The sequence below is a fragment of the Chelonia mydas genome, chromosome 2 (genome assembly GCF_015237465.2).
Source record: "Chelonia mydas isolate rCheMyd1 chromosome 2, rCheMyd1.pri.v2, whole genome shotgun sequence".
In the NCBI taxonomy this organism is placed as follows: domain Eukaryota; kingdom Metazoa; phylum Chordata; order Testudines; family Cheloniidae; genus Chelonia; species Chelonia mydas.
The window spans coordinates 55,422,039-55,438,064 of NC_057850.1; the positions used below are offsets into that span (position 1 = coordinate 55,422,039).

The window sequence follows — 16,026 nt, forward strand, 5'->3', positions numbered from 1 at the left end:
CCACCCATGCAGAGGCTGGGCAGAACGTTGCTGCTAAGGGCTTATCTGAGCTGTCAATATGATATGGCCATGAAAAAGGCTAATGTCAAGCTATTGCCAGTAAAGGTAGGGAGGTGTTATTACTATTGTTCAAGGCACTGGTGAGACCTCATCTGGAATCCTGTGTGCAATTCTGGACTCCCATGTTTAAGAAAGATGAATTCAAACTAGAACAGGTGCAAAGAAGGGCTAATTTGGATGATCAGAGGAATTGAGAACCTGCCTTACAAAAGGAGATTTAAGGAACTTGGCTTGTTTATCCTAACAAAACGAAGGATGAAGGGAGATATGATTCCTTTCTATAAATACATTAGCAGGATAAACACCAGGAAGGGAGAGGAGCTGTTTAAGTTAAGAGCTAATGTTGGCACAAGAAAATATGGATATAAACTGGCCATCAGTAAGTTTAGGCTTGAAGTTAGACCAAGGTTTCTAACCATCAGAGGAGAGAAGTTCTGGAACAGCATTCCAAGGGGAGTAGTGGGGGTAAAAAAACTAAGTTGATAAGTTAAATTGCGTTGAGATTGCCCTCAATGGCATATGGCTCATCTGCAACTGCTATTAGTAAATATATTCAATGGCTGGAGATGGGACACTAGAGGGGGAGGGCTCTGAGTTACTACAGAGAATTCTTTCCCAGGTGTGGCTGGTGGATCTTGCGCACATGCTCAGGGTCTAACTGATCACCATATCTGGGGATAGGAAAGAATTTTCCCCCATGTCAGACTGGCAGAAACCCTGAATGGGTTTTGCCTTTCTCTGTAGCATGGGGCACGGGTCACTGGCTCTTTTGATCTACAGTAAATGCTGGAGTCTCTGTAACTTGAAGTCTTTAAATCAAGGTTTGAGGACTTCAGTAACTCAGTTAGAGGTTATGGGCCTATTACAAGAGTGTGGGGGTAAGGTTCTATGACCTGCGATGTACAGGACGTCAGACTAGATGATCACGATGACCCCTTGTGGCCTTCAAGTCTATGAGCTCTGCATCCTACCACTCTAGAGAGGAGCAAGGGCATGATTTGAACCACAGAGTGTATCAGAATAGTAGAAGGCCTGGTCTACTCTTAAAAATTAGATCAACCTAGCTATGTCGTTCAGGACTGTTAAAAATGTTGCGCCCTGAGTGCTGTAATTAGGTTGACCTAACCCCTGGTATAGACACAGCTAGGTCGATGGAAGAGGTAGATTAACTACAACAATGGAAAAACTCTTTATGTCGATGTAGGAAACATCAGCAGTATGGTGCCAACAGCTGCGACGCCATAGCTGTGCCACTGTAGCAGTTGTAATGTAGACATACACTAAGATATGCAGGACCAAATTCTGTCCTCAGTTATGCCATGAACTCTATATGGACGTCAGTTATGACTTCAGGGTAACCCAGGTGCAACTGAAGACAGGATTTGGCCTATAGTGTAACAATAAAACACAGAAATAAGGACATGGACATCAGTGATACAATAGCTGGCAACCTTAGATCATATACTGAAGATATCTTGAAAATTTCTTAGAAAGGTCTCCAATGTGTCTTATTTACCAGTTGGGGCTCAAGTATTCTGCATATATTGAGGATTCTGTCTGTTAGCATATATAATCATAAGCATTCAGCTACAGACTTCCTATTTCCACATATCTGTACTACAAAGCTCCAACATCTACAAGGTCTTTACCACATAAGCTAACAAAAATCTGATGCGTAAAGATCTTTATTTATTTCCCATCACTTATTAGCTTCTGTCAACTGTTGGATATGTACTACATTAATGATCAGAACATATTCATTCTAAATTTTTTTTTTTTAAGTATCTGAAAACATTCCAAGCATAAGCTAAACTGCCTTGAGATAAAATAAATAATCCTCAAAACAGTTTCAGTGACAATGGTCCCTGAACACTTCTGTGACTTTAGTATTAGATTTCAGATAATCACTAGAAACGTTCATCGGGCAAATTGTAAAGTTCAAAATGAAGATAAACATATATAGTAAGGCAGACATCAATTACCAGATTTTCTGAGTCCTTTTTTTGTTTGTTTATAGAATAAATTCAAAGGAAACCAACTTTAATTTCCAATAGCTCTATTCAGACATAAAATAAGAACTGTTTGTACAATCTGTTAGTGTCTGCAGAATTTAATGCAAGCATAAATTCTTCATCGTTACAGCTCTGAAGTAATTATGATGTCTGTCCTCCATTAGTCCTTCACCTCTGTTTGTTACACTGTCTAGCGATTCTTTGTGACTTTTGTTTCAGATTTTCCAACTAAAATTTGCTGGGGCCCAATATCTAAATGGAGTGGTTACAACTGTGCAAAAATGCTTTTTTTGGCACCCAGTTTGAAAAAGCTGACCGCCTGCTGTAAGCTAGAAGTAAAAACTTTAATTCTGCTCGTCTATATCTGCTGATAGTTTATGTAGTAGTCGGCAAGAGGTTGAAAAAAGAACAGGAGTACTTGTGGCACCTTAGAGACTAACAAATTTATTAGAGCATAAGCTTTTGTGGGCTACAGCCACTTCATTGGATGCGTAGAATGGAACATATAGTAAGAAGATATATAGATATATACACATACAGAGAAGTTGGAAGTTGCCATACAAACTGTAAGAGGCTAATTAATTAAGATGAGCTATTATCAGCAGGAGAAAAACACTTTTGTAGTGATAATCAAGATGGCCCATTGAGACACCTGACAAGAAGGTGTGAGGATACTTAACATGGGGAAATAGATTCAATACGTGTAATGACCCAGCCACTCCCAGTCTCTATTCAAACCCAAGTTAATGGTATCTAATTTGCATATTAATTCAAGCTCAGCAGTTTCTCATTGGAGTCTGTTTTTGAAGCTTTTCTGTTGCAAAATTGCCACCCTTAAGTCTTTTACTGAGTGGCCAGAGAGGTTGAAGTGTTCTCCTACCGGTTTTTGAACGTTATGGTTCCTGATGTCAGATTTGTGTCCAGGAATCATAACATTGAAAAACCGGTAAGTGCCACAAGTACTCCTGTTCTTTTTCCGGATACAGACAAACACAGCTGCTACTCTGGAAGGAGTTGAAAGTAATCTGTGAGATACAGCACAGCCTAGTGGCTATTAATCAGTTTACAGCTTTAACACAGAATTTTCTATTGTTCCACAGAATATGTGCTACAAAATCCCCAAAGTTAACTCATTAGGGAACATCTGACTGAGAATCTAGCCTAACAAAAGCCTGGTATTGGACTGTGCAGAGAGGAAACATCCAAATCATACCGTATTTTAAGACAATGTTCCTGTTAATTTCCTAAGGATCACTATGTGATGTAGAATCATTAAGCAACTTTAAGGTGAACTGAAATCCTCTTTGGTCCACCTTGGACAAAATCCTCTAGTCCTTATTCCAGCAAAGTTCCCATCAAAGTCAGTAGTGATCTTGTCTGATTACAATCTTCAGGAGTTAGCCCTAAACTATTTATTGTGAAAATACAGACGGCAAGATGACCTGTGGAATTTAACCATAAAAGATATATTAGTCACCGGGCCAACAGGGGCCCTGGCCAATTGGGGGCCCCCAGAAAAATGTGTGCCCCCTCATCCTGACCTGCTGTTCCCGCCCGGCACTCCTGCTGGGGAGTGGAGTCAGGGCACAGGAAGGCCAGGGCAAGTCCCTGCGCCCCAACCCCACTCCTGGCAGGAGTGACAGGCAGATGGAGAAGGGCAAGCTCCCTGGCAGGAGCACTGGGCGGAGCGGGTCAGGGTGCAGGGGTGCACATTTTTCCGGGGGCCCTCCAATTGGCCGGGCCCCTCGCCTCGGGCCCCATTGGCCTAGTGGCTAATCCACCACTGCTGTTCACTCTGCATTGCTGCCTGCTACCACTGCTGTGCCATCCTTCACTCCGCTGCCATTGGCCGCTCTGCTGTCACTTTCTGTGCAATCACCCGCCTCTCTACTGCAACCTTTGCCATGTCCCATCACTTAACCCAGCTCTCAGTGATTTCACCAGTTACCATGGAACCTCACTGCTAGTGCAGGGTGGGCAGTCTCTTTCACTGAAACACGGCCCCACAGCAGGTCTGAGTCTCAGCACTTAGACCTAGTTATCAGTCATTTCAGCTCTAGCGACAAAACAAAGGACTCTCCCATTGAATCTAATCTGCTGTCTTTAAACAATTGAGGGGGGAAGGTCTAATGGCATCTAGGACTCTTAGGCAAAGCCTACACCACCAGCTAGGAGCACCTATCCCCTCTCTCTCTCTCTCCCCTCCCCCCCCCCCACTGGGATTTGGCATCCCTACCCCTTGCTTAGCGAGTGTAGTTCAGCTGACTGTACTCCCGTCAATCTGGGTGTGTTCAGTACAGTTCTGCTGCTCTTTACTCATACAATCCAGGATAAAAACATTTAATTACCTCTGCATACAAAGTGATTTGTAACCCCCCACCAGCCAAAATTGATCACTTTGGCAACAAGGCTTTGTGTGCTGAATACCTAGGCAGAGTAGGTGTGTTCATGTAAACATAGTCTGGTCCTGAAATATTTTTCCCCCAGCTCATCCACGGAGAGCTTCATTCAGACCCTGCTTACACCTACAAGAACCAGGGAGTCTGCAAGACTCTGCTGCCCAAACACACTTGACTGGACCAAGGCCCCACCCCAAGCAGTAGAAGATCCTGAGGATGGTGGACCAAAGCAGTAGTCACCACAATCTCCAGTGGGGAGGCAGTTCAGACCACCACAGCCACTTCACAGCAACTCATGGGGAAAGAAATCCTAGCTGGGGGCATGGAAGGACCAAAACCCTGCTGCTCCTGCAGCAGCTCCTGGGTGGGGGTCCTCACTAGTGTGGAAGACAGCCTTTGCCACTACAATCCTGGCTTTCGCTCTCCAGCTGGGCCAAGGGAAGAGGGGCCTGCTTATCAATGCAGTAGGCTGCTCCTCTTGCACATCAGGATCTCCCTCCTCCCTGGTCTGTCATTGTTACTCCTTCTCTAGTGACCAAGGGAGAGGAGGAGAACCCTGGCTTCCTCCCATGTTTCCCTGATGGACCAGGACGGAGGGAGGGCATAGCCCACGGCTGGGCCACCTTGCTACTGCTGTCTCCTCTGCTACTCCTCTTTGGCTGGAGGGAAAGGATGGTTCAAAACAAGGTCCCTGAGGATGACATTAAGTCCCCCAACTTTCAGGAATTGTGGTCCTGTGAGAAAAGGTCACCACACCCACCCTTCCCAAAGAGAGAGCTTTGTCTGTGGGTCTGGTTCCCTCTGACACCACTAACCCACAGAGGGCTCTTGGCACCACACGGAGACCTATGCTGGGCTGACATAAAGTACCTCTTCACAGAGGGCCCACTGCTCAGGTGGTGAGGGAGGCTAGGCACTGGCCACCTAAAGAATAGCAGCAACAGGCTGGGGCACCCTGCTCCCAGGCCTGCCAGAGATTGGCTGTGGGTTGAAGAAGAAGTCATCGCTTGCCCACTTGAAGAACAGTAGCAGGCCCCCTGCCATCCCAGGGGAGGGCTTGTGTGGATAATCCTGCCACCACCACCCCAAGCAGGGGCCAGGACCACATCAGTGGGTTGTGCCTAGGACACTGGTTTGCCTTAAGGCAGCTCTACTCAAGCTGCGTAAGCAGTGAACACTGCTGCCCAGTGCCCACTCTGTTTCAGATGCTATTAACACCATCAACTGCTGCCAGATAACCAAAGATCCCTGAACTCCTGTCTTGGCATGTTAAAAAGCCTTTCACTTCACTGTTATGTGTGGTGGTGCAAATAAATGACTGAGAATAGAATAGCTACTGAAGCTAAACAGACAGAATGAACAAGAGAATACACAGGGTTTTCTTTTATATCAAATAAATTCTGGCAAACATTCTTGTCTTGTCTTAGTTTAGCAGAATCTGAAATACACACATTCTGCATAACACAAGAGGTATAATTGAAATACATTTGTAACTACGACACCATTTCAGGGTCATTCTGTAGATTAAACAGTATGCATTTGTACCTAATTTTCACAAAGAAATTTAGCACAAGTTGGCTGGCCATTTGATTATAGCAAGTATATGAATGGATGAGACTATCCTTCTTCCTTATAATTATGCGTATAGTAAAGTGCATTTTGCATTCGTACCCATGCAAAATCAGTCTGTTTATTATTTCAGTGATAAAATTCCAGTTCCTTGCAGCAGCAGTTCTTGTGTTCCGCGATGATTTGAAGCAATCATCTTATTCTGAAATTCCTTAACCATCCTATTTTATTAACAAGGTGACATTCATACACAGGAACAAGTTCTTCTCAGAAGGACCAGAGAATAATCTTAAAAGAATCATATATATTCCCTAAAACAAAGAAAGAAAAAAACCACACAATCTTGTTGCCACTTTTCAGCCCAGAAACTCGGGGGGAGAAGACTAGGATGAGGAGCCCAGGGAGTGGGGAGAAAGGTCTGGCACAGGATAGGCTGGAGTTAAGAATGGCATAAGGAATCAGGCTTGGGAGAAAACAGAGACAGAAAGAGACCATCAGAACACACTCCCCTCCAGAGCCTGGAATGGAAACCAGTTCTTGAGTCTCAAAACTCCACTGCTGTCAGCAAAAAGCTGTGAAACTCACTGGCAAAGTGTCTGTCTAATCAGTTCTAGTGTTGGTCCACATAGAGAATGGCAACCTACTACTGCTATCAGTTACTCCATTTGCTCAAGTGGCAGAGGTCTGCGTGGTGGATCTAAAGGGTCCGACCTTGCTGATGACTAATGTGGGTGTCAGTACGATGAGATTTCTGTTTTTTCAGTTAAGTTTTTAAAAAACTTGGGAAATTACATTAAAAAACCACTGTGTTAAAAGGACCTTATTAAGGTTGCAACATCAAGCACTCAGATGTTAGGAAATGAAGAATTAAGATTACCTGTAAATTGCCTTTTTGTGCATATGTATTATGATGCAGCCTTTAATTACATGATCACATATTTTTTGCACAGGATCCTGGTCTCATGTGGTCACTGGTGGGCCTGCTCTAATGGTGGAGCAGGTTTGTGAGTAAAGGAGACTATTGTCTGTAGGATACCTGCCTTATGTAGTGCAAAAATTGGAAGGTGTGAATGAGGAAGGGAACTGTAGGAAGAGAAAAGGTGGGAAGAATCCCATAGACTACAGACTAGGGACCGAATGGCTAGGCAGCAGTTCTGCAAAAAAGGACCTAGGGGTTACAGTGGATGAGAAGCTGGGTATGAGTCAACAGTGTGCCCTTGTTGCCAAGAAGGCCAATGGCATTTTGGGTTGTATAATTAGGGGCATTGCCAGCAGATCGAGGGACGTGATTGTTCCCCTCTATTTGACATTGGTGAGGACTCATCTGGAGTACTGTGTCCAATTTTGGGCCCCACACTACAAGAAGGATGTGAAAAAATTGAAAAGCGTCCAGCGGAGGGCAACAAAAATGATTAGGGGACTGGAACACATGATTTATAAGGAGAGGCTAAGGGAACTGGGATTGTTTAGTCTGCGGAAGAGAAGAATGAGGGGGGATATGATAGCTGCTTTCAACTCCCTGAAAGGGGGTTCCAAAGAGGATGGATCTAGACTGTTCTCAGTGGTGGCAGATGACAGAACAAGGAGCAATGGTCTCAAGTTGCAGTGGGGGAGGTTTAGGTTGGATATTAGGAAAAACTTTTTCACTAGGAGGGTGGTGAAGCACTGGAATGCATTACCTAGGGAGGTGGTGGAATCTCCTTCCTTTGAGGTTTTTAAGGTCAGGCTTGACAAATCCCTGGCTGGGATGATTTAGTTGTGGATTGGTCCTGCTTTGAGCAGGGGGTTGGACTAGATGACCTCCTGAGGTCCCTTCCAACCCTGATATTCTATGATTCCATGTGGTTTTGTGGTTAAGGCAGTTCAATGCTGCACTGGGGAACTCAGTTTTCTCTCTGCCTCTGCCACAGAGTTTCTGTGTAATGCTGGCTAAGTCACATAAGTCTGAATCCACAATAACTAGGGCCCTACCAAATCACCATCCATTTTTGTAAATTTCACAGTCACAGCATTTTAAAAATCTTGAATTTCATGGTTTCAGGTATTTAAATCTTAAATTTTATGGTGTTGTAACAAACCATGAATATGTATTTTAAAATGGCAAAATGTAAACATGTAAAGCCCTTAAGACCCAGTATTTCTCAAACTGGAGGTCCTGACCAAAAAGGGGATTGCAAAGCTATTGTAGGGGGGTCACGGTATTGTCACCTGTACTTCTGCACTGTCTCTGTGTGACAAAGGGGAACTTGGAAATGGGGAAGAGGAGAAAAAGAGACATGGAAGAGTGACCTGGAAATAGGGAGAAGAGGAAAAGAGAGAATATCTGAAGTGAGAAGGACGCCATCTAGAGAACAAGGAAGAGGAAGTTATTTTTGCGGGCAGTAAGGGAGGGGGAAGAGAGAACCTGAAAGATGGAATGAGATGGTTATAGTTGGAAGACAAGGAAATAGGTGGGATGGTACCTACTTAATGTAAACCACCAAATGTTAATAAGGAACATATAGGGTCATTAGAGTGATACACACATTAATCCCTTTGTCTATAGTTCTTTTTCAAAAAAGAACTAGATAAATTCATGGAGGATAGGTCCATCAATGGATTAGCTAGGATGGGCAGGAATGGTGCCCCTAGCCTCTGTTTGCCAGAAGCTGGGAATGAGTGACAGGGAAAGGATCACTTGATGATTACCTGTTCTGTTCATTCCCTCTGGGGCACCTGGCATTGGCCACTGTTGGAAGACAGGATACTGGGCTAGATGGACCTTTGGTCTGACCCAGTATGGCCATTCTTATGTTCTATAGTGGCAGTTCGTTTTCTTATTTACACAATATCCCTTATCCTTCCAATATGTTAAGAATGATTTGTTTGTTTGCTTGCATTAGACTTGTTATATCACCTGTGCTAATTTTATTTCTTAAAATAAAGTTTTCAGAAAACTATAATATAGAGGGACAACTTGAGTTCATCTACCACTCAAGTACAGTCATTCCTGAGGTAAGAAAAAAACAAAAATTTCATAACGAAGTTGTTGTATACAGTTTTGGTGCAATACTATTTTCAGGGGAAGTATACATGTAAGCAATCTATTTTGCTAATTTTTGTAACCTTTAACATATATATTAGATATAGTGTATATATACTTTAGTGAGTACCTTCGGCAATTGCATCTTTAAACCGCTAAGTTCAAACGTCGTATTGACCGTCTCTGCAAAATAGGGACAGTTATAAAAGAAGTGGTTATTTATTCTTGGTCCTTAACAATGATAAAGTTACCATGCCAGTTAAATTTCCATTGACTTCAGAGGGAGTTGGATAGAGACCTTATTTCTTACTCTATTTAGGTTTTCCTTAAAGTGCAGAATGCAACTAGGAAATTTGTCTGGCTTGTGTCAGTGGTCTGGAGATCATTAGTGCATACATTCAAAATGTAACTGACGCTATATAAGTCTGCCCCTCTACTAATCTACTTGTCTCTGACACCTTCATCCCCAGCTCCCTTTGCTCTGTCAATGATGCCACCTTTAACACATTTATCTGCCTCTCCCACAACCATCTCTGCACATTCTGTCACACCTCCCTCTTGGTAAACTGAATTAAACCATAAGGCCACCACCCTCACCTCCTCCAAACCTACTCCTACCATGATGCCTTCAAAGGATTAGCCTGAAATAATAGTTAGGTTGAGGATTGGTTGGGAGTAGCAGATATTCTTTTTTTTTTTTTTTAAAGGCAAATGTTGATTGCATGATTTATTCCTCATCCTTCATTGCTTGTACTCTTGTATTTTGAGTTCTTTGAGTCTGAGACTGCATCATGACTCACGTTATATGTTTGGCTAGTACCTAGCATATTGTTGGTACTACCCTAACCATAATAAATTTAATTGTGTATGTTTGTGTGGTGTGACGGGGTGTCTTTAGGTCACATCCTTCCCCCCCGCACCCCAGTGCAGAAGATTTGGAGCCCTGCTACTTGTGCTGAGGTCTTTGTAGTGCTACCAATATTTAGAGAAGTTTACAAGGGACAATTGTCCAAATAAATTGGGGTTCTAGGGGCGTTTATAGTTCCTAGGGTCTGTAAGGTCTGCATGTGCATTCTGGCAAAGTTTGAGACTTGCCTGACATTTAAAAAATGTTAACAATGTAATTTATTCTTTGTGAGGCAGGTAAACAATATTATCCCCATTTTACAGATGTAGAAATTGAAGCCCAGGGAGGTTAAAGCCAAAAGTTTTAACCTTGGGGGGGTGTGTGTGTGTGTGTGTGTATTTGCTCAGCACCTCTGAATATCGATTTAGGGGTGTGTGTGTGTGTGTGTGTGTGTGTACACACACACACCCACCCCTAAATCGATATTCAGAAGTGCTGAACAAATGCAGCTCCCACTGACATCAGAAAGAGCCGCAGACTCTTAGTTCCTCTGGATTTAGTTGCCTAAATTTAGGTGCTCAAGTTTGAAAGCTTTGGCCTGCGTGACTTGAACAATGCCAAAAAGAGTCTGTGTTATAGCTAGAATTAGTCTCTTGCTAGTTGCCCTCAGTCCCTTGCTTAGGCTACTGAATCATGCGGCCTTTACTGCTGTTGAGCTGCCCCCTTCTGGCTGCCCAGCAGATGCACTGGCTCAGTTAGAGGCAACCAGCTGGTATGAAATTTGTGGTGTCTCTAGTGCTATCAATGGTAGCCTGTGCAGAAATTCTCCTTTACTTTTCTAGGTCCCCCGAATTAGGGGGCCCGCAAAAACTGGCTGTGGTTAGCATGGTTTTATATCATCATCTAGAGCTATTCACAGACACAGAAATATCCCTGTCCGTGCTGGTCAGTTAAACAGCTTTCTAACAAACCTGCCAGCAACAACGTTTAAACAGGATTGTAGCTAGCAGGGTTCTGTTCCCTGTTTGGCAAAGGAGAACTTCCAAGTTTATGCTTACCTCCCTTCAGAGTTCCACAAAATGAATAGTCATCATCAAATCCATGGCAAATAACTTCTTTCCCTTGAAATACATTTGCAGCATCATACCATAAATCCATGCTGCCCTCCAAAAAGATTATATCACTCCCTATAAAAAATAAGCAAAACATTAACTGATTAAATCTCCACAAAACACATTCACTCCCTACATGAGGTGAGAATCATGCATACTAATGGTGACTAGAATATTAAACTTAGTACTCACATAGGCTGCAACTCAGCAAGGTGTTTAAGTATGTGGCTACTGGTTGGGAAATTATTCTTCACTCCCCACAAAAAACAATTATTCAGATTTTTTGGAGGGTGTTGTCGAAACACCAAAAAAAAAATGGGGGGGGGGGTGTGAATTTGGTTTAAAATGGCAAATTTTCAAAGTTTTTGGACAAAAAAAACATTAAATGAAAATTGGAGTTTCCACTGAAAGAAATCTGTTATAACTGAAAAGCCATTTTCCATCCAAGAGAAATATGGAAAGTTTTCAACCATCTCCAGTGCTTAGACATATGCACCCAAGTTGTTCCACTGAAGTTAACAAACTACACAGGTGATTAAAATTAGATGCATGCTTAATTACATTGAAAATATAAAAAACTGTAGCCCCCAATTCAGCAAAGTGATGTATGAACATAAATTAATTGAATCCAGCAACCCCACAAGTTAAATATCATCACCCTCACCCACCCCCATTTTATATACTTGAATGAAAGGCACTGTGGAAGCAAAGAACATCTGTCTGGTGCTACTTTTTAGGTATTTATAAAGACACAAAGTGGAATAGCAGAGCCAGGAAAATTATTAATAAATATATATACTGTCTAAGTCAGAGTGTAAACTAAAATTAATCAAGAATTTTACTTTGTGGGGGAATGCTTTTAATTAAGTTATAAAACTGTTCCTTCTTCTTGGGATGCCCACAATCTGGACACTGGGTTGCTTCTCCTTCTGTTTAATCAGGTAGCTCAATGAATTGGTAGAAGACTTCAATTCCTTTTTCTCCTCGGCTACAGTAGCACTCTATCTTCACACAGCAGTCTTATCTGTACTTCTGCAGGAATCAGGTGCTACATTCAGCATCTCAACTGCCTAAAGAAGGTGGCTGCTGCTAAAAAGAGGAAACTCAGGAGGTGATCATTACACAGAGGAGGTATGGTACTGGTTGTAGCAGGCCCTGTGTCTCTCTCCCTTTGAAAAGATCCCCCAAGATCACATACCCCCTATGAGGGGACTGCTGGGTGACACTGAATCATGCCATGAAGGGCCTTGGGTAGACGACAATGTGCGAACACATTTTTAAAGGTGTTAAATCCTATCTACACTAGCGTTCAAAATTGTGAGTTAAAATGTGTTAGCTAACACATTTTTAAATGCAATCTATTTTTCTAGTTTAGACAGGGTCTTGAGTAGAATGAGGAAAATCTCAGACACATAGGAACAGGCACTCTCCTGGCACTTCCACTCTCCTCCTAGCACATATAGCATCTGTCAAAAGTCTCTTCTTTCCCTATAAACAGTCACTCCATCTTATTCAGTTATGAAGTGTAAGTTCTAAGGACCAAACTTTGTTGTGTATTTTTAATGTTTTTCATATTATTGAGGCACCAGTCAAGGCTCCATAATGAAGATTGATTTGAGTTTGGCATTTAATGCAGGAATATACTTTGAGCCCAGTTTTCTAAATTGTACGTGAGCAATTGTGTGCCTAATTTATGCACAATAGTCGTGAATGATAAATTGAGTAACTGCATGAGCAAATGGCAATTGTTTGTCTAACTGACAATTTGCACACACAATTACTTTATTAGTGTGTAAAATGATGGATGGTAATTGCATGCACAAGTGAGTCACATTTTAGTGCGTACATCTTTACATAAATGTGTTAGAAAATCAGGTTCTTTGTATATCATCATGATTTATCTTTCCATGTTCAAACATGAAAAATTTCCCCTAAATAGCCTTCTCATTTAGAATAGAGGTTTAGAGATAGAAGTGACCTATCCTCGTGCAAATACAGAATTTAATCCCCCAAATTTGATGGAAATAACAAAAAGTGACTTACTTGGAATCCATAAAAGAGTAATTTTCCACCGACCTTCACTAAAGGAACAAGGGACTATACCAAGGAAGAAAACATGGTCCATAGAATCTAAATTAAAAAATATGTAATAAAGTCAGCATGAATAGCACTCTCCATCAAAAAATGTTTGTAAATGATCCTTCTAGATGCCTTCTTAGAGGCAGAAATAACATCATTCCACTTTTGAAATTAAGTATTAAAAACCGTAGGTTAAGTGGGTTGAGGACATTTGTGACAAACACACGCTGTTGTAGTTATGTATGTTTTGAAGACATGCATTTTCCACACTATCGCTGAAGGGAGGCTATTAACACGATTGTCAGACAAAAATATCCCCATCCACACTGGTCAGTGAAACTGTCTTAGAACTTGGTTGTCATTAGCATGGCTTCCAATGTAATGGAACCTTAGTAGATTATTCTGTACCATGGTTTGTTTTCTGAGTGACCACTGCTGTACTTTCTACAAGATGCAGATGTCAGTGTAAAATACAGGATATAGTACAAAATGCACTGGCTTTTCAGTGTTGGAAAGCCTATTATTTCACATTTTAGAGGGAATCCAGTTCAATACTTTTCTTTTAATGACCGAAATCATGTCAGGTTAGTTTACTTGTACTGTCTTTGCAGGACATGATGTACTATTTTATCCATGATGAAAACGTAATCTGATGGAGTATCTGGGGAATGCTGAGGATATGGAATAGTTGGGGTATAATGTACTGTGGTATTTACTGGCTGCTATGCTAACTGTTCTTACTGTACTATGCTGCTGGCTGATATTCCTAAGAGATTGTAAATTGTATTGTCAGGGAGCCGAAAGCTCAAGCATAGGCACTTCTTAACATTTTAACAAAAAGAAAATAAATGCAAAGCAGTTGTAACAGCAAATATTCTCTCTCTGTCTTAGGTTACAGCTCATTCTTACTAATAATACAACACGTGTGATGTGTATGGAACTGTACAAGACATGATCCCTGCCCTGTAGAATGTACAGTCTAAGGCCCTGATCCTGCACCAAGCACCATGTGAGCGGACTCCTCTGCCCACACAGAGTTCTGTTGACATCAGTGGGGTTCCTTTTGGGTGATTCAGTGCCAGATCATGGCCTAAATTAGAGCCTATGTACCACAGCAAAGGAGTAGGGGGAAAAGAGGAGAAACAATTAAGAGCAAAGTGGAAAACTGCCCTCCCTCCCCAATTTCTTTTTCAACTTGTACTTTGTTAGCTGTCTCACAGTTTCACCAGTTTCCAGGGCCAATAGGAACTCACATGAAGTGTTCCTATTTTCCATACAGCTAAACTTCAAGTTCTATGAAAATCTATCTCACAGTAAATTTCTTGCATTTCTTGTCCAACTTGATTAATCACAGCACTGGAGAAGCACATTGAAATTTGTCTTTTAAGTTTTCCCAAAGTCACCAACACACATGCCTGTCCTGATCAGAAAAGCTAACCTCTCTCCCACCCCATACCTTCCCCAACATGGACTGTGGTAATATCTATGGATGCACAGTGTAATTACTATCATACAGAAATTGCAGAATACCAGAAAAATATATACACCCAAACTACTGAAAAAGAGCAAAATTATTCTTAAATCTCTAGTGGATCATTTCTTTATCTTTCTGGACTCCTCAAAGAGGCAAATACAAGAGAAAGGAAGACAAGTGTTTGCTGAGAGGATATCCATTCTTGTGCAAACACCACTGAAAATAAAACAATCCTTTACTTACCACAAAAGGAATAGGATATTTCTACATCTGAGGATCTGCAAAGCAGCTTTTTTCCTTGTGATTCAGTGAATCCAGAAGTAAACAGAATGAAAAAAACAAGCTGAAACATGCTTGCATATCTTCAAGCCTTCCAAAAATAAAGGGGGTACTATCTGGGTGAATATTTTACTTGAACACTTTGTTTTCAGAAAAGAGGAACAAAGTTAGGCTGAGTCATCACGAGCCACATGATTACTGGGTTTGTTTTGGTTTTTTTGTTACATTTCCTCAAATTCTCTATACACTTAACTTGATATTTTACTGCATTTATGCAGCTATCTTTATAATAAAGTGATGGGAAGAAGGGGAAATTCTGCATCTACTGTTACATTTTTCCAAGGTGATCACATTTGGGATTGTATTAGCAATGTGGTTTTAAGCCACAAACGAATAATGAAAGAGAAAATATTTTACACCAAATAGGGAAGTTGAAAAAAGTCTAAAATAGATGATTACCACAATTACGTAAAAGGAAGTGTAGTTGATTTATCAGAAGTAGCATCTCAAAGCATAATTACCATGGCTGAGGAGAGCTTTGCTGTGTAACATAAGAAATTTAGAAAATCTTTATTTAACTGATTTTAGAAAGTTCACTTTCTTATTAAGATACATTAGCCAAAGATTTTCCAAGAACATATTTCACACACAGCTTACCATCACTAGGAAATCTTAGTATTCGTAATAAAATTGTGAGGAATCTAATTAGATGACAATGCCAAACCTAGCTGGGACAAGGCTTAACCATGACTAGCTGACATGATACAGAAGATGACCATGTCAGCTAACTCATCACAATTATGTTTAACACAATTAAATTTAGTGAAGACAAAGCCTGTAGACACATGAACTTGATATCATTTAGCAGCACGTCCTCTACACGTGGCTATTCCTTTAGCCTTCCCCCCCCTCTTTTGATTTCTCTCTATGTATTTATCATTACTGTTCCTGTACTCTTGCCTGAAGAATGCACTTTGCAAAAGAGCACCAGGCCCAAGTACTGAATAACTGGGAATTAGAGTGAGTAGGAGAAGGACATCATGCATGGTATAATCAATAAGAGGCATGAGACTGACCTAGCTATTTTTTTTTTATAGGAAAGACCCCTCGACCATCAAACATGGGGCTCCTGATGCAGTGCCCACAAGTAGTTAACCAACATTTAAAAAATAA

The 16,026-nt window shown here is 41.4% G+C and overlaps 1 protein-coding gene across 5 annotated transcripts in view; it reads right to left on the reverse strand.

The window, feature by feature from the left end:
* Positions 1 to 15,739, reverse strand: part of LY96 (lymphocyte antigen 96) — a 37,039-nt gene extending 21,300 nt beyond the window's left edge. Inside the window, exons 1-5 of one of the 5 annotated variants that reach the window (XM_027826025.3) lie at positions 14,818 to 15,527; positions 13,065 to 13,151; positions 10,968 to 11,096; positions 9,193 to 9,245; positions 5,840 to 6,351 (exon numbers count right to left, since the gene is read on the reverse strand). In XM_027826025.3, the coding sequence (XP_027681826.1) occupies positions 6,262 to 6,351; positions 9,193 to 9,245; positions 10,968 to 11,096; positions 13,065 to 13,151; positions 14,818 to 14,926 (468 nt within the window). In that variant the 5' untranslated portion in view covers positions 14,927 to 15,527 and the 3' untranslated portion in view covers positions 5,840 to 6,261. Of the gene's footprint in view, positions 1 to 5,839; positions 6,352 to 9,192; positions 9,246 to 10,967; positions 11,097 to 13,064; positions 13,152 to 14,817 lie in introns of those variants that run through there. The other 4 variants (XM_037892419.2, XM_037892417.2, XM_043539459.1 and 1 more) reach the window with 4 other exon arrangements.
* Positions 15,740 to 16,026: the final 287 nt, after the last annotated feature.